General features: G+C 43.5%; 1 protein-coding gene across 3 annotated transcripts in view; it reads left to right on the plus strand.

The window, feature by feature from the left end:
- Positions 1-1,952: 1,952 nt before the first annotated feature.
- The window catches only part of LOC135916878 (ubiquitin-like modifier-activating enzyme 1), a 118,530-nt gene continuing 101,721 nt past the window's right edge, over positions 1,953-18,761 (plus strand). For all 3 annotated transcript variants that reach the window (XM_065450307.1, XM_065450308.1, XM_065450309.1), the window contains exons 1-2: positions 1,953-2,275; positions 5,039-5,112. In XM_065450307.1, the coding sequence (XP_065306379.1) occupies positions 2,171-2,275; positions 5,039-5,112 (179 nt within the window). In that variant the 5' untranslated portion in view covers positions 1,953-2,170. The remainder of the gene's footprint in view (positions 2,276-5,038; positions 5,113-18,761) is intronic.

Consider the following 18,761-nt stretch of genomic DNA (forward strand, 5'->3'; position numbering starts at 1 on the left):
GACTCCGGAAATTTTCAGCATCTGGGGTTCTGTAACGTGCACCTAAATCTAAGTACACGGGTGTTTTTGCATTTCGCCCCCATCGAAATGCAGCCGCCGTGGCCGGGATTCGATCCCGCGACCTCGTGCTCAGCAGCCCAACACCATAGCCACTGAGCAACCACGGCGGGTGGCAATGTTGGTAGGCGCGCTTCTTGATAGATGACGTTAATAGCCGCAAACCTTGAGAGTCCCAGACACAGGCGCAGGGCTTCACGCTCCAAAGAACTACAGGCTTTGTTTTACAAGCAGGGCAGCCTGAGAAGAATACACACACGAATTACAATATTGGGAGCATATAAATTTCATAAATCATTAGCAGGGAATCCCTATTGTCGGTTACTCTTTCTGCGCAGAATACCTAAAGCACGTTGTACACGCAACACTTTCTACGTGTGGACCCCAGTTGAGTTTTCTATCATATATGATTCCCAAATATTTTAGAGACTCAGCCTATGTAATGGGTTCTTGCTTATAAGTCATAGAAATTGAAATTGGATCCGTGAGCGGGAACACTAAGGTTGCGCTTTTACTTACATTTAATTAGATAGAGATTGTCTGAAGTCATACCTCAAGCATACTCATGTATCTTCGTAATTTTTCGCATAGGGCGTAAATGTCACTGTCAGTCTGAATCTGCATACACATAAACTTGCACGTCCTGACAAGTGGGGATGGAGCTCGTTAATATGTTAAATAATGTTGGAGACAGGACTGGTCCTTGGGTGACACCGCGCGTCTGTCTGAATTTAGACGAGGAAGAGCCCTACTTGAAGCAATAAAATTATCTTGATCGCAATAATTCTGTCAACCACGCGATAATACAATTTGTAAAATTACGACTCTGCAGAATATCTAGTAAAATTGAATGTTCAACGCTGTTATATGCCTTAGCTATACCTAATGTCCCTAAAGCAGAATACTGTCGCCTTTTCCGGGCAAGTTGGATGCGGCTCTCTAAATGAGCATGGCGACCCCATATTGAGCAATCAGCTCTAAAGCCTATTTGATATGGACTTAAGCTTAAATTATCCGTCACCCAGATAGTAATTCTGCAATGCAATACCCTGTCTATGAGCACGACCATATTAGAAGTAAGAGAAATAGGCTAATATTTTCTGCTATAAACTACTCTTTGTTTTTTAAGTATTTGGATAATTTTAGCTGCTTTCCAATCGTGAGGTGCTCAGGCTTTGTTTAATGAATTGTTTATAATGTTTAGAAGGTCGCTAGGAAATAGATCGAATAAAATTTTTGTCACGTCAACGGTAATTCCATCAGGACCAGGGGCTGACAAGGGCAAGTTAGGAATCACTCGAGGTAATTCATGCAATATAACTTCAGTAAACTGATGTTGAGGCTGACTTTTGCAATTTATAGGACATCGACGACGTGAATCTACTCTCCAAGTCTTTAGCAATCAGTTCAAGAGATTTTCAGTTTTCATCGGAAGACAGAGTGGCATATTCAATAATAATTGGCGATGGCAAAATTTTGCGACATCTCATATATTTAAACAACGATTTTTTGACCCGCCATGGTTGCTCAGTGGCTATGGTGTTAGGCTGCTGAGCACGAGGTCGCGGGATCGAATCCAAGCCAACGCGGCCGCATTTCGATGGGGGCGAAACGCGAAAACACCCGTGTGCTTAGATTTAGGCGCACGTTAAAGAACCCCAGGAGGTCAAAATTTCCGGAGTCCTCCACTACGGCGTGCCTCATAATCAGAAAGTGGTTTTGGCACGTAAAACCCCTTAATTTAATTAATGATTTTTTTGTTGTCAGGTTTATAAAGAAAATCGCATTGTTTCCTATCATAGCATCCGTTAGCTTGAGTGACTGGGCGTCTAGTTACAGCAGCGTGAAATTCGTTCTTTCGAAGGCTCATCTTCTTCTTGGCCGATTCCCCGTAGTGGGCAATTGCCATTCGTTGGAAATACGAACACGAACGTTCGCCGCGAAGCCGCGCGACCGGTGGTGTCCCTGCCGCACACCGGGACCGGTGTCGTGGCCGTCGCAAGGCTGCCCTAACCCCCGGCGGAGGAGGCGGCGCCTGCGTGGAACCGCGACGGGCAGGACGGCGGCCGCTGCTCGAGAAGGGTAACCACGCTCATCGTGGCCAAGGGGTCCGATGGGCGCCCGGCAGGGCACCGTGGCCCATTCGGAAGATGAGGAAGGCCCTTCTCCTCCGGCGAAGAGACAAAGGACCGGCGACCGTGACGCGTCGGAAAAGGAGGTGAGTGAGCCCCATTTGTTGTCGGCATACGTACACCGTTATGTACCCTCGGCTGAGACCAACTGGCTATTTACCCGCTTTGAAGGCGTGCACGCGCGTTAAACAGAATCTGACGCTGTGGACGTTCAACCGCCGTAGTAGTCGTGGGGAGTACATAATTTCTTTTTCGTCTTCTGCTATTTGGCATGCGCTTGGTTAAGAAAACAGGTCTCGGCTTTCGTTATTGGTTTGTGCGGTTAGATTCTGCTTAGTGCTATAACTTTGGTGCATTCGTTGCACCGAATGCACCGAATGCACCGAATTCGGTTGCACCGAACATTCGGCGCAAACGAATGGACGTACTCAAAAATCTGCGATGGAAATTCAGCTTCACGAAAGGTCGTTAGAAGTCAGAAGGACGAGGCAAGTCAGTTCAGGGGCGCAGTCGCTCGGTCCATAAATGCGTATGCTGCTTGCCATTCACGGACTGCCAGTGATGCACGTCAGCAGCAGCGTGAGATGGACCTTGAATTTTACAAGTATGAAACAGTATAGCGAGTGGCTCCAGAAGACTTCCGGTTTCGATTGGGAACTGCACTACTGGTGAATTGGGCGTACATTTACGAAGATTTAGCAATACTGCTAATGCGTATGGTCGGCAGCTAATCATAATTTTATAAGTGAATTTTGTATTCAGATGACGCAAACATTTTATATACGTGAGGCCAAGGCATGGGGCTTTTTTACTTGAACGCCTCAAGCATGGCGCAACACGGGAGCGCTTTCTTTTTTATTGCCAATCACGCTGTTCACAGCAAGCGGCTAGGAGTTTTGAGGTGTCCTAAGTACACCACTTCCACAATTCAGTGAAATGTTCACAAGGAGGCAAAAAAAAAAAGGCCGAGGACAGCGAAGCACTTCTTCTGAGTTGCGAATGCGAAAGCGTTAATGTCTAATCGAGTGCCGCTGAGCGGTCCTTCCAACTCCTCGCGGGCAATCGAGCGTATTCAGACGCTTGGCGCGTTTGGATTTGGCTTGGATTTGGTTTGGTTTGGATTTGGTTTGGACTTGCGCGGACAAAGAACACGCGAACAACATAGGCTTCCGAGAGCGGGAAGGGTGACGTGGCGCCGCGGCGATGCCCTCTCCCTTCACGCAACACCAGGCGCGCTATCGGCTCTGCTCCGTCGAGACGCGCTCATGACGTGGCGTCGCAGTGGATCGTCGAAGGCCACGCAGCGTAGCGTAGCCTTCGCAGCCAATAGAAATTTGCCTGCCGTTTCGCTGCTACAAATGACAGGCGCTGGCTTTTTCGCTCAATAAGCCATTTGACGCTTTCACATCAAAACCTCGTTGGACCTTCTATGCCGGTGTCACAGGTGCGACAAAGTGACGCGTTGGGCTGTGCTGGTTATAATACACGCTGTGAATGGCACGAAACACGAGAGAGAGTTGATGTACTGACTCAGGCTGACAACTGACGATTTGTTTTGCAGAAGGCGGAGCACGATTGGGAGTTAAAGAAAATATATAGAAAGCACTAAAGAAGCAGCATTTCCATACAGCCATTATTTAGCGGCTCAGCGTGTCTCAACTAGCGTGCATGATCTCAGGAGCGCTACCGCGTTTTTTGATGGATGTTGGTATGTTCCAAATAAGCCCTAAGTAGTAAGTCGGTGCCTGTGCAGCCTTCTCATGTGTCCTTGCTCTATTCGTAGTGTGGTAGATATGAAGTGAGGCATTTAACCCTGTCGGCTGTCGGCTGTGCCGAGGCCTTTTGGACCAACGAAAACCCACAACTGCTAAAGGTTACTTATTCTCGAACAGCTCTTTGGCAATCATTCGCCGTCTCGAAGTCGCGAGTGGAAGCTAAGATGAGCCTCAGACGAATCAATCCTCAGCAGCGCGGTAACCGTCAGTGACTGCTGAGGCAGTTATTGTGTCATTAGTTCATTGAACTCAACCACCGGCGAGAAAATCATGCCTGAAGGCACCGTCGCACAGACTTGACAGCATTCATTTGCGTCAGCCTCCGTTCGAACCTTTATCATGGCACTCCAAGATATGTGCAATCAACGCATTCCGCCGTTGACACCAATTCTACTTATTCCTGCAAACTTCCGAACTACATTACTCCATCTGAATTGCCCATTGACTATGTACACTTACTTTGGAACACGTTCATTTAATGGAAAGGACCATTGTTTGTTAGTTTCTTTACGCATTGCTTAACCCGCGCAACTGACGTTTCCTCTTATAATCTTAACTACAGAATATGTTCAATCCGCGTTAAATCTCTAATAAATGTTTCTGCCTTGCTATATCTTAAAACGTCATGCCTATCAACCTCCTGTCTATCGTGCGCAGCGGGGTCATTAAATTTCTTCTAAGCCTCCCCCCCCCCCCCGCCCACCCTTTCCAGTTCCTCCCTGAATTTCAATCGCAATAGGTTGATGTTGGCAAATAGCCGCGAGTGTATCATATTTAACTAGCACTAAAAAGACAAGACGAGAACGATAAGCACACAGGACACGACGCTAGACTTCAACTCACTAGCCAGCCTAACTGCAATCAAGTGGCCCAACTTGCTTCCCTAATTTTGCATGCTTTCCTTTGCAGTGGTACTGGTAAGCCGCAGTTCTTCGAAATACGCCCTAGTCCATTTTCCTTATTCTACAACATTTCCTACTTCATCTTTTTTTTTTTACCAACCACATATCTGCGTCTATTTGCTCGAGTAAATGTCCACATCTCAGTCTGACCTTTATGCCTTCGCATGTGCAGGGACAAGCGGCTACCTCTGACCCGTCGGAACAGAAACCGCCAGACATCGATGAGAGCCTTTACTCTAGACAGCTGTAAGTCAATGGCTTAAATGACGTGCGAGGTCTGTTAGACTTAATGAGCCGACGTCGGTCTGACTTTCGGCAAGACGTCGGCAAGACGTCGGCATCACATACCGATCTGGTGAAAAAGTACACAAAGCGAATACGCGTTTGAGATCGGTCAAAGGATGGTCACCATGAAAAATTTAGAAAAAATACAACGTAGTTCGATTCGCGCTAGTGGATGTTTTCGCGAATGAGTGAGGTTGGCGTCGCAGTCAAGGAGGGAGGGGGGTCACTGTGCGGACGGTAAGACGGTGTTTGACAAGTGTGGGGAACATGTCTGCTTCAATGGGTAAGCTTTAAGCCTCATCCGGGTATACTGTCTTCATTCTTACGCGAACCGGCGCAAATGCTTTCATGTGCGTGGAACTATGTGCATTACTCCGCACGCATCTGTTGCATGCAACAAAACATCCAGGAACAATCTTTTTTTTTTTGCAGTACTAATGTAAACTTATTGTAGAACCATACGTGCCACGGGGTGCTGCTTAATCACATGAACATAACATTTCATGCAGCTCCGCATCAATGGGCAGTTTCGTGAATTATTTAAAGTCACTGCAAGCCACATCGCACTGCAACACACCCAACAAATCGTACGATAAAATCTGGTTAAAGAACTCCGTACACTTGGTGCCCGACTGATTTTTCATATTCAACGGAAGAGCGCTTCAGTACGACTATTCGCACATTCCGTAATCGCTACCAAGCTGATATATCAGTCAGTCAGTCAGTCAGTCAGTTTTTATTTGCAGGAAAATCACATCATCCTGCGGGTGGCAGAGACTAAAGGCATGATTGCCTGACGAGGTCTCTGCCCCCGTAACAAAAGGAGCAGTCTACAGCAGTACAGCAGAGAGCTGGTAACAAAAGAGAAGCGGTGTTACAAAGAGTACACGCATACAGCCTACATCATACATTCTATACAATATGGGTGTACTTAAACACTATGGACAGTTTATTTTTATTTATTTTTTAATCACATTGAAGATTCGCTCATATCACAAAAATACTTAAAAGGAAGTCAACAATTGAAACGGAAATTTACATTTGTCATTGTAACTTAACACTTTCAACCAAAAACAGAATCGACGGAAAACAAAATGAACCGCAGTTCACGTTTGAACGTTTTTCTGGGTAGGCAGAAATCCAAAATAGAAGCACAGTTATTTAACATGTCTATTACCTGATATTCCAGATCTTGTTTTCCATAATTTGTTCTGACTTTTTTATTTCTGCGTTGGGGGTTACGGATATCATATTGCGCCAAGACAGGTGTGTAAATACTGTGGAGTTTCTGTTTATAAATTCGCTGTGCCAGTATCCATAAATAGACTTTATTTGCAGGTAAAACATCAAATCTAGGAAAAAGTGGTTGTGTCGGCAACAAACTAATAGGGCCGGTGTGGTTCACAAAAATCCGGAGGACACGTTTTTGCAGCAGCTGTAGCCTATCGTAGTTCCCTTTTGTCGTTGTCCCCCAGACCAGAATGCCATAGAAAAGTTTAGAATAGAACAGGGAGTAATATAGTGATTGCTTTAGCCAAAGGGGTAGAAGAGGAGCTATTTTTCTAATACAACCAACAGACTTCGCGAGTTCGGAGAGCAGATGATTGACATGGGGGGTCCAAGACAACTCTTCACTAAACCATACCCCAAGGAACTTTTGTACACTTACTTGTTCTAAGTTATGTCCTCTGTACTGTAAGTTAATCATTTTTTTATGCTTATTGATTGGCTTAAATATCATGTACTTTGTTTTTACTGCATTCAACTGAAGTTTGTTTTGTTGCAACCATGCGGATAAATCATTTAAATACAGATTGGCCGATTGCTCAATGTCATGCAATGTTCTACCTGTAAAAAATAAACTAGTGTCATCTGCAAACATGGTTATTGTGGGTGTTCTTTGTAGATCCGTAATGTCATTAACATATAAGAGGAAAAGTAACGGGCCTAATATCGAACCTTGCGGGACACCTAGTTTAATGTCAAGCTGTTTTGAAGAACTACATTCCATTTTAACAAACTGACGCCGAAACGATAAGTAGCTCTTGATAAGGTCCAATGTGATACCTCGAATTCCATAGCAATCTAATTTTATAGCTAAGATTTCGTGGTCAACAGAATCAAAAGCTTTGCGCAGATCGAGAAATATACCTAAGGTGAAGAGCTGATCTTCAATATTTCTGATTATTTGCTGCTTGACGGCAAGAAGAGCGTCCTGAGTTGTCTTGTTTTTCTGAAAACCATACTGTGAGGGTGATATTATATGATACTTAGATATTTTGACAGTCTGTTATTGATTGACAATTCGTAAATCTTTGAAAACACCGGTAGCAGTGAGATTGGCCGGTAATTAGTAATATCGTCAATTCTACCTCCTTTGTGTATTGGAATTACTTTGGCCAGCTTTAATTTATCTGGGAAGACTCCAGTAGAAAATGCGAGACTAATGAGATAGGCTAGGACAGGGCTGATAATTAATGACACTCGCTTTACAGGTTCAACTTTAATTTCATCATACCCACTTGCGACATTATTTTTTAAGCATATTATAAGACCATTGATTTCTCTTTCGGTAACGGCATCCAAAACAAATGAATTTACTCGACGAGAAGGCCAGTAGAGCCCACTTTGTTGAATAGACGGCTGGGGTACGGCTGCATTAATGAAATACTCGTTAATTTCATCTGCTAGCGTCTTGCCTCCTACAGAGTCATTGATTACTATTTGGTCAGCCTTAACCGGTGATGGGTTCCTTCCAGTAAGGTAATTTACCTGTCTCCAGATCTTTGCCGGATCCGTTCTTATCCTAGCAAACATTGCTTCATAATATGCAAGTTTGGCTTTCTTTAAATCAGCGTTTAATTGATTGCGATACTTTTTAAATTCTTTGAACAAGTCACCGTCTTTGCATTTTATGAATTTGTGGAACATATTATTTTTCTTCTTGATGCGTTTTAGCAGGGCGGTGTCAATCCAGGGCTTCTTAATCTTCCCATTGCATTTCTTATACTCTCTCAGTGGAAATGCATCATTGTAGCAACTAAGAAAGACCCGAAGAAAAACCTCATACGCAGAATTTGCATCCTGCTGTAAGTACACATTTGACCAGTCAGCCCGCTCAATTAAAGAATGAAAGTAGCTTAACGATGAGTCATTCACCACCCTATGTTCAAGCCTGCTGCGTTTATAGTTCGTGGTTAGGATGTGTTGTGTGGCAAAGAATATAGGCAGATGGTCACTGATGTCACATGATAATGCCCCTGCTTTGAAATCTGATGCATTCAGGTTTGAAACACATATATCTATGGAAGTAGAACTTTGTGAAGTAATTCGGGTTGGCATAGAAATAGCATTTTCGCACCCATAAGAGGATAAGAGATTCATCAAGTCGCGCGCAGAAGAGTCGTCGGCCAACGTATCAATGTTTACATCTCCCAAGAGAAAGAACTGCTTATGAGTATTAATACAATAGATTATTACATTTTCTAAATGCTGTAGGAAATGCCGCTTGTATCCAGTCGGTGGCCTGTACAGATCAGCAATTAAAAACATGCTGGTTTCCACCGTTAAGCACTCTATATCCTTATTCATAACTGTGCACTCATCAACAATATGATATGCATACTTTCGCTGTAGATAAATAATCAGGCCACCACCTCTACCTGTTCTGTCTAATCGTATTGGAATGTAATCAGTAAAACAAGGAGAAGGCTCATCTTTGCTTAACCATGTTTCTGTGAACATGAATGCGTCAAAATTAACTTGCAGGGATTTTAGCCAAATGTCCAGCTCATCTTGTTTGTTCCTCATGCTACGGACATTTAGGTGTAATAAGGAAAAACATGGGTGTAAGTATTGAAGATTTGATTTTAGCGTGGACGATTCAGTAATGAAAGAGGATGAGTTGAGCACCATACTGATTAAATTAGAAACCCGGGCCAACACAATGACGTCTAAGATTATTTGATGCGGGCGATATCTTGTTTGTTTGCAATTCGAATGGCATCGGTCTGTTCATCTTTCCGTGCCAAAATTTTACCCGAGCTGACCCAGACGTATTTCCATCCGGCTTTTTTCTTTTCTGCAAGGGCAGCCCCAAGAAGTTGCTTGTTCTGTCGTGTTAAGTGCTCATTCACGTAAATGGCAGTGATGCCTGTGCCCTTATATCCCACATCTTCAGATGACAACTTCTTTTTTTTTGACTTAGCAAGGAACGTGTTGCGCTTGGTTCGCGATATGAACCGTACAACGATGTTCTTATCCTCACTGCGGGCCGTGGGCACCCGGTGGCAAATGTCGATATCAGTATCAGTTACCGCTTCACCAACAAGTTCACCGATCTTTTTTATCACTGAGGTCGAGTCGAGCTCCTCTGGCACACCCCTGATTTCCAGATTATTACTTCGCTGATATTGTTCGAGCTCGTCCACTTTCTTTTCAAGTCTCTCGTTTTCCGCTTTGAGATGTTGATTCTGAGCTGTTAACGCTTTTATTTCTTGATGTAACGCCTTGATGTCACCAGTAATTGCCTTAACTTCATCACAGGTGTCGCTACAGAAGCGCAGACTATCTTTAATTTGCCTCACTTCAGTCCGCATTTCCCTGCGGAAGTCTGATAACGCACTTGCAAGTTCCTTTTCTTCTTTCTTTGACATCGTGTGCCCACGTCAAAAAGCAGTCAAAATACAAAATATATATCTATTTTTGGTTGTCCGGCAGCAGTGCAGCAAGAAAGGTAATTACTATAACGTGTCAAGGTCGTTTGTTCTTACCTGTAACGATATACAGGATCACTTAGTCGACCTGCTCGCTGGGTGCACTGCTGCCGGACTGAAGAGCGAAGCAGGGATTCCAGGCTTATGTAGGCAGCCGGGCACTCTGCTCCGTCAGCGTAGGCAGAGACGAGGATGCGCAGTAGGTTGCACGGGCGTCACGGTAACCAAAGGGCTCAGGCAGCCTGCGTCGTTGATGGCAAGCCGAAGCGTTGATCCAAGGCCCCAGGAAACGTGTGGCTGTAACGATATACAGGATCACTTAGTCGACCTGCTCGCTGGGTGCACTGCTGCCGGACTGAAGAGCGAAGCAGGGATTCCAGGCTTATGTAGGCAGCCGGGCACTCTGCTCCGTCAGCGTAGGCAGAGACGAGGATGCGCAGTAGGTTGCACGGGCGTCACGGTAACCAAAGGGCTCAGGCAGCCTGCGTCGTTGATGGCAAGCCGAAGCGTTGATCCAAGGCCCCAGGAAACGTGTGGCTGTAACGATATACAGGATCACTTAGTCGACCTGCTCGCTGGGTGCACTGCTGCCGGACTCATATATAGCGGCTAATTATATATATATATATATAGCGGCATATATATAGCGGCTAATTTTCAGCGATACCAACGTGGTGCGCACCAACCGATTAAGAGCCATAGGGAAAGTGAGCGCTTGGCAGGAGCGCTGAAATAGCTGTGAAGTGCTGTCTACCGATGACACTGACATTCATCATCATCAGCCTATTGATGTTCAATGCAGGACGAAGGCCTCTCCCTGTGATCTCCAATTGCCCTAATCCTGCGCCAACCGATTCCAAATAGCACCCGCGCATTTCCTAATTTCTTCACTCCATCTAGTCTTCTGCCGTCCTCTACTGCGCATCCCTTCTCTTGGTACCCATTCTGTAACACTATTGGCCCAACAGATATCTAACCTGCGCATTACTTGACCTGCCAAACTCCATTTTTTTTTATATTGGTGTCGATTAGAATATCGGCTATACCCGCCCGTTTGCTCTCTGATCCAAACCGCTCTCTTTCTGTCTCTTAACGTTATGCCTAGCATTCTTCGTTCCATCGCTCTTTGCGCGGTCCTTAACTTGCTCTCAAGCTTCCTTGTCAGCCGCCAAATCTCTGCGCCGTATGTCAGCACCGGTAAAATGCACTGATTGTATACTTTCCTTTTCAATGATAACGGTAAGCTCCCATGTAGGGGCTCACGATGTCTGCCGTACGCGATCCACCCCATTTTTATTCTTCTGTGCATTTTCTTCTCATGGTCAAGGTTTCCTGTGATTATTTGACCTAGGTAAACGTACTCCTCCACAGACTCTAGAGGTTGACTTGCGATCTTGAACTCTTGTTTCCTTGCCAGGTTATTTATAATTATCTTTGTCTTCTGCATATTATTCTCCAGTCCCACTCTTACACTCTCCCTGTTAAGGTTCTTAATCATCTGTTGTAATACGTCTGTATTGTTGTTAATAGGACAATATCATCGGCAAACCGAAGGTTGTTGAGGTATTCACCGTCGATCTTTACTCCTAAGCCTTTCCAGTTTAATAGCTTGAATACTTCTAAGCACGCAGTGAATAGCATTGAAGAGATTGTGTCTCCTTGTCTGACCCCTTTCTTTATAGGTATCTTTCTACTTGTGTAGAATTAAGGTGGCTGTGGAATCTCTGTATATGTTTTCTAAGGTATTTACGTAAGCGGGTCTGTACTCCTTGATTACGCAATGCCTCTATGACTGCTGGTATCTCTACGGAATCAAACGCTTTTTAGTAATTTATGAAAGCCATATAGAGAGGTTTACTGTACTCTGCGGATTTCTCGATAACCTGGTTAATGACGTGGATGTGATCCATTGTAGAGTAACCTTTCCTGAAGCCAGCCTGCTCCCTTGGTTGACTAAATTCCAGTGTTGTCCTTATTCTATTGGAAATTATTTTGGTGAATATTTTATATAATGCAGGGAGTAAGCTAATAGGCCTATAATTTTTTAGTTCTTTAACGTCGACCTTTTTGTGGATTAGTATAATGTTTGTATTCTTCCAGTTTTCTGGGACCCTTGCAGTCGATAGACACTTCGTATAGAGAGCCGCCTGTTTTCCTAGCAATATGTCTCCTCTATCTTTGATTAAACCGACTGTTATTCCATCATCTCCTGCCGATTTTCCCCGTTTCATGCCTTGCAAGGCCTTTCTGACCTCATCTCTAGTTATAGGAGGAGTTTCTGTATACGGTTCATTATTGTCTTGAATAGAGCGCTCCTGAGTCCTCTGGGTACTGTAAAGGTCAGTACAGAATTCTTCCGCTGCATTTATTATATCTTCGAGATTGCTGATGATATTATCCTGCTTATCCTTTAGTGATACATCTTGGTTTGTCCTATGCCAAGTTTCCTTCTCACTGTTTTCTGGCTGCGTCAATTTTTTACCGCTTCTTCAGTCTTTCTAATGTTATAGTTTCGAATATCACTTATTTTCGCCTTGTTAATCATTTTTGACAGTTCCGCGAATTCTAGCTTATCTCTTAAGTTGGACACTTTCATTCTTTGTCGTTTCTTTATTAGGTCTTTTGTTGCTTGGGATAGCTTGCCTAATGATTGTTTTGGTGCCTTGCCTCCCACTTCCATTGCTGCCTCTGAAGCCAGCCTCGTTACGGTTTCATTCATTACCTCTATGTCATCATCATCATCTCTCTGTTCTAAGGCTGCATAATTGTTTGCAAGTACCAGCCTGAATTTGTCTGCTTTTACTCTTACTGCCTCTAAGTAGACCTGTTCTTTCTTGACCAATTTTGCTCTTTCTCTGTTTAAATTGAGGTGGATCCTGGCCCTCACTAACCTACGAACACTGCATTTTACCCTACCTATTACTTGAACATCCGGCACTATGCTGGGATCGGCAGAAAGTATAAAATCAATTTAATTTCTTGTTTCACCATTAGGGCTTTTCCGGGTCCATTTTCTGTCGCTACGTTTCCTGAAGAAAACGTTAATTATTCGCAGCTTATTCCTTTCTGCGAATTCTACCTGCATCTCACCTCTAGCGTTTTTTAGAGTCGACACCGTAGTTGCTAATTGCCTGTTCACTCGCCTGCTTTTTCTTCACTTTTGCATTGAAGTCCCCCATTACTACTGTATACCGCGTTTGCACTTTTCTCATCGCTAATTCGACGTCTTCGTAAAACTGATCTGCTTCCTCATCGTCGTGACTGTAGGTTGGAGCGTAGGTTTGTACTATCTTTAATCTATACCTTTTATTGAGTTTGATTACGACTACTGCTACCCTCTCGTGGATGCTGTAGAATTCATCAATGTTGCCCGCTATGTCTTTATGGATTAGGAATCCTATCCCGCATTGCTCCTTATCCGGGAGACCTCTATAGCAGAGGACATGGCCGTTATTCAGCAATGTGTAAGCCTCACCAGGTCTTCTAATGTCACTAAGGCCTTTAATATCCCAACTATTGCCTGCTAGTTCTTCGAAGAGTCCTGCTAAGCTTAATAGTTGTTTATTCAGGGCATTACAATAACACATAACGTGAACCCACAAGAGTACAAATATGTGTATGTGGCGCAGGGCCGCCAGTATTTTCGTTTTATCTGCCTTTAATTCCATTACAGAGCTCCCAATAACAGCCCCTACATATCACACATTACAAATATTCAATATATGTCAGCGCTAACAGAGAGAGAGAGAGAGAGGTTGATTCAAGGAGAAGAAAGCCTGCTGACCACACCATTATTGTTTAGCGCCCGGCTGACGCCCAAACATCCACAGTATGATAAAAGTATATTTCAGTATATACGTCACCATAGTTAAGGAAATCGGAACACTATCCAGCGAGAAACAGCTTGTCAAATTAAGAAACTGGAAGAACAAAGACACTTGCTTCTCATAACGAAAACGAAGTGTCTTAGTGCTCTTGGCTGAAATCCCAAGCAAAATTTAAACCATAGCTCGCGCAATTAGGGACCACTATGCCGAGATTCAAAATCACTTTCCTGAAAGGTTAACCATCTCCAGTACAAACAAAGCCAGTGTTTTGTGCAGGGTGGGTAAATACCACTTAGTCTCAATTTAATTTTTAACAGCTGAACTCTGCCAAGGGAGGCTACACTCTAAAGCAAAATTACAACCTTTTGCCCAACAACGATAATCGTGATCTGTCTTATTTGCATTTCCTTTCTTTAACGCGGCGAGCCCGGTACTTCCCAGTAACGATCGGTGTGCGCGTTATCAGCATGACATAGCATTCCCGACAGGAAAGTAGCGGGCGCGGCGTTTTCAAGAAAGGAAACGCAAGTAAGGCAGACGCAGATTATCGCTGTGTAGCAAATATACACCCCAAAGGGTGTAATTTTACTTAGGAGTGTAGATTCGCAGGTGCTACACTCTAAAAACAGAGTTCCCGGCACTTTCTTTGAGGGAGTCCCATAGCTTGTCCCATAGTTCACTCTTTTCGAGAGTAGATCGACCCTGTTTGAGAGAGAGTAGGACAACTCCTCCCGACAGGGTTTTGTTACTCCGCCGCAACGGAGTGCTAGTACTCTTTTGCAGAGTGCGAATACTCTCCCCACGGGGGCAATAGTACTCCCTCAGACCGAATGCTTCTACTCCTCCAAACTGAGTACTTCTACTCCTCCAAGCCGAGTGTTTCTACTCCCCCAAACACAGTGCTAATACTCCTTCCAATAGTGTGAAAGCATGATGTAGATCCATGGTCATGTTAGAAGGGATTCGCAATACTTACATGTAGAGAATATTTGTTTCCTTCATAAGCAGCTCCTGCACTTATGCTTGGTGAATGGGATGTAATCGACAGTCGCCGAGTTTCTCAAATGAAACATTTTGTCTCTTAAAAGGACAAAATCTTTATTGATCAGTCACAACACGAACTGAATAATAATTTGAGAAACATACTGACAAACACATAAAATCACATTACAATGATGTAAATGAGCACTACAACACATCTTGTAATAAAACATAAGTATACGTATTCTCTAAAGTTTCATCAGTATTACAGTGTACAAATATCCTTTGATTTCAATTGGCTCCTTCTTTTCAAAAATAATGTACACAATGGAAAGTCAAACATAGAACAAACATGTGCAAATTCACAAAGTATTGACGCTATGAACGAAGAGAAATATGCGCCACATTACTGGCTAGCAAACGCATTTCTGGGACAAAATGCGTGCACTTATATGGCAGAGGTTACTAGATGAGCTGCTAAGCATGGGGCTGGTAATGTGGATAAAACAGCATTATCTACACGGAGTCGCTAAGTGCAATCACAGCACTGAAAGCCAAAAACGTAAGGGAACCTTTAATAGGCAATATAATCCATAACATAATAACTGCTCAAACACAAGGACACGAAATTAAGCTTTGTTGGATACCAAGCCATCAAGGAATTAGAGTCAACGAGAGAGCTGACGCGTGCGCCGCTCAAGCCTGCCATAAGGATGTCAGTACTGTAAATATACCCTATGCAGATTGCATGAAGTTAGTAAAAAACAAGCTTGAAGAAAAATGGCAGCGTACGTGGAATAGCGAAGAAAATAACAAACTACATTTAGTAAAACCTATTCTAGGAGAATGGAGATCATGCAGGCATCAGGAACGTTTTATAGAAGTAATTTTATGCCGCCTGCGCATCGGACACACACACCTAACACATAACTTTCTACTGACAAAACAAGACAAACCGTTATGTGAGAAATGTGGAGATGAACTCACTGTAAATCACATTTTATTCTCGTGCACACAACTCGAACGGCTAAGGAAAAAATATTTTACTGTATTTTACAATGAACGCATTCCCTTCCATCCCAGTCTGCTTTTAGGAGATAACCCACAAGTAGAAACTTCATCTGTTTTAAGTTTTTTGAAAGACGCAGTGATCCTAAACGAAATATAATATATCACAGAACTACTAATTCTAAAAATTATTACCCAGTTTTTTCACGCATGTTATGATGCACCTCACCCATTTTTCTCAGTCCTGAGAAGAAGGCTGAGGTCTTCATTTGATTAGTTGGGCTCCTCAGAGTCCTTGTCCTAGGACCTTCGCTGAGGATACCCAATTTTTGAAATAAATTATACCATGTGTTCGGCGCATGATAGCATAAAACCCAATACGATACGATACAATATAAATTGTGCAAGAAACTTTTTTGTGTGCCGTATTCTAAGACAGCAGCTCATTTTATAACGTACTGTACAGCGTATGGATGTTCCTGACAGTGTATTTAGAAGCGTGTTGTATATTCTCATGTGTGGCCGCAGGTCTAGCTAGCTTTGCTTATATTTCACATAAAGCTATTCATGTACGGGCTGCGCCCAATTGTTTCTAAGTGTGTCTTGTCACGGTTCTGCAGCAATATCCTGCCCGGCCTCAAACCGGTACAGAGGCGTATTATATTTCTTATTCGGTTGGCCTCCTCACGAAAGTAGTTGCCTGGTGCTGTTGGCATTCATCCGTTGCACTTTCTCACAAATAACTTAAAGTTAAAATATTATCTAGTGTGTAGCAAATGAGTATATAACTGCAGGGAGCATTGGCATTAAAATCTTGCTCATCAAATTTCTTGTCATATATGGTACCTTTCCATTCCCATTACGGTAAGAATGGTATATTTCTGAGGAGCAGCTTGCATAATTACGTGATAAATTATTATGACTCGTTGAATACGCAATCTAAAGTATAGCATGGCTTCAGATGTGAACCAAAACTCAGATGTGATAAATATGATGCATCAAAGGCGACATAAGCATAAGTACAGGCAATGAAGTGCACAAAAAAGACAAAGAAGCAAAACACAAATTGAGAATTGCACCATCCTGGCTCACATATCAATTCGATGCACATAGATTTTGCAGGCGACTATGCATATACTTGCACAATGAGCCAACTACCTGGAACAAAAGCTTTTTTCCTACTGAAGTGGACTCCCGATTTGCTGATCACGTGGCCTAGGAACAAAAGCTCATCGTAAGCGAAACGGCACTTTTTATTTTTTATTTTATTTATTCAGCATTGATTTAGACACAGTGAAGGTCTTGGATGGCAAGGCTAAAGGCAGTACATTGTCTGCCTGACTAAGGCCCTGTCACCCATACATTGCTCAACAGTGCGGTAGCATATAACATACAGATAGTATACACACATATCAATAGCGTGGATTAGACGTACATAGCATACATTGCAAACATATGTGCATTAATTACAACAATCACTGTACAACTTTCTGAGTAGAAACAGTTTAGGATCAACAGAGTAATATGAACACGAAAAAAAACTTTATATATATATGCAAGCACAAAATGAAACGCACTTAAAATAATTGTACATAAAACATACAAAAAACCAATTAGCACAATGTCAATCCGAAAGGGAAAGCAAATATTTTTTCATGGTACTTTTAAAGCAGTTTAATGATCTGAAGTTTTGCGCGATAGTGATCGTGTTAGGATGTGCATTTATGAAGGATGGGACTAAGTATGCTAGTTGTTTTTTACCGTAGTTCGTCCTGCAAAATGGAACTCTAATATGCTCATGCCTGAAATTGTATTGGGTGTAACTTGAGAGGTGGTTTTGATAAAAAATGAGTGAATTTTTCACGAGTTCACCTCGTATGTATATAGCAAGCTTAAGTTCGTATAGTTGATTAATTTTTAAAAGTGCATGCTTTATGAAAAAAGGTGCCGTGTGATCGCGGGGTCCAAGGTTCTCAACACAGCGAACTGCTTGTTTTTGGAGACATATCAATCGATCCAAGTTTGATTGGAATGTAGTCCCCCATACCAACAGGAAATAACTAACTTCCGGCTTCAGAGTGAGCCCTGATGACTTGATGGCTTCTAACACTGTCGCAAGCCGCCTAAGGTGATCGTCTAAATTTCCTGCGAAGACGACAACGTCATCCACGTAAACAAGACAGATCTGCCACTTCAATCCTGCTAACACCGTGTCCATGACGCCCTGGAACGTTGCAGGCGCCGAGAACAGCCCGAATGGCATGACCTTGAACTCGTAGAGGCCGTCTGGCGTGATGAAGGTGGTATTTTCGCGATCTCTCTCGTCGACTTCTATTTGCCAGTAGCCAGACTTGAGATCCACCGACGAGAAGTATATTGCGTTGCAGAGCCGATCTAATGCATCGTCTATACGTGGAAGGGGGTATACGTCCTTCTTCGTGATCTTAAGTCGACGATAATCGACGTAGAAATATAGGGTTCCGTCCTTTTTCTTCACCGAGACTACAGGAGATGCCCACGGCCTTGTCGACGGCTGGATAATATCGTCGCGCAGCATTTCGTCGACTTGTTCTCTTATAGCTTCACGTTCTCGCGTCGAAACTCAGTAAGGGCTCTGGCGGAGTAGTCGAGCGCACTCTTCAGTGATTATGCGATGCTTTGCGACCGCTGTTTGTCGAATCCTCGATGACGTCGAAAAGCAGCCTTTGTATCGTCGGAGAAGACTTCTGAGCTGTTTCTGCTTACTCATGGTTAGACCTGGATTTCCGTCGAAGTCTGGTTCGGGGTAGATGCGGCAGAATCCAAAAGGACAAACACATTACTGGTTTCCAGAATTTCCTCGATGCACGCTATCGTAGTGCCCTTAATTGTTGAAGTATTTGAACTCCTGGCTGAAGTTTGTCAGCAACACTTTAGTTTTTCCTCCGTGCACTCGAGCGGTCCCTCTTGCGACGCAAATTTCACGATCCAGCGATAGACATTGAACACCCACGATGACGCCTTCCACGTCGGCAGGCGTTTTGGTGCCGACGGAAATGACAATGCTGGAGCGGGGCGGGATGTTGACTTCACTTTCAAG

Source organism: Dermacentor albipictus, chromosome 3, assembly GCF_038994185.2.
Source record: "Dermacentor albipictus isolate Rhodes 1998 colony chromosome 3, USDA_Dalb.pri_finalv2, whole genome shotgun sequence".
NCBI classification, from domain to species: domain Eukaryota; kingdom Metazoa; phylum Arthropoda; class Arachnida; order Ixodida; family Ixodidae; genus Dermacentor; species Dermacentor albipictus.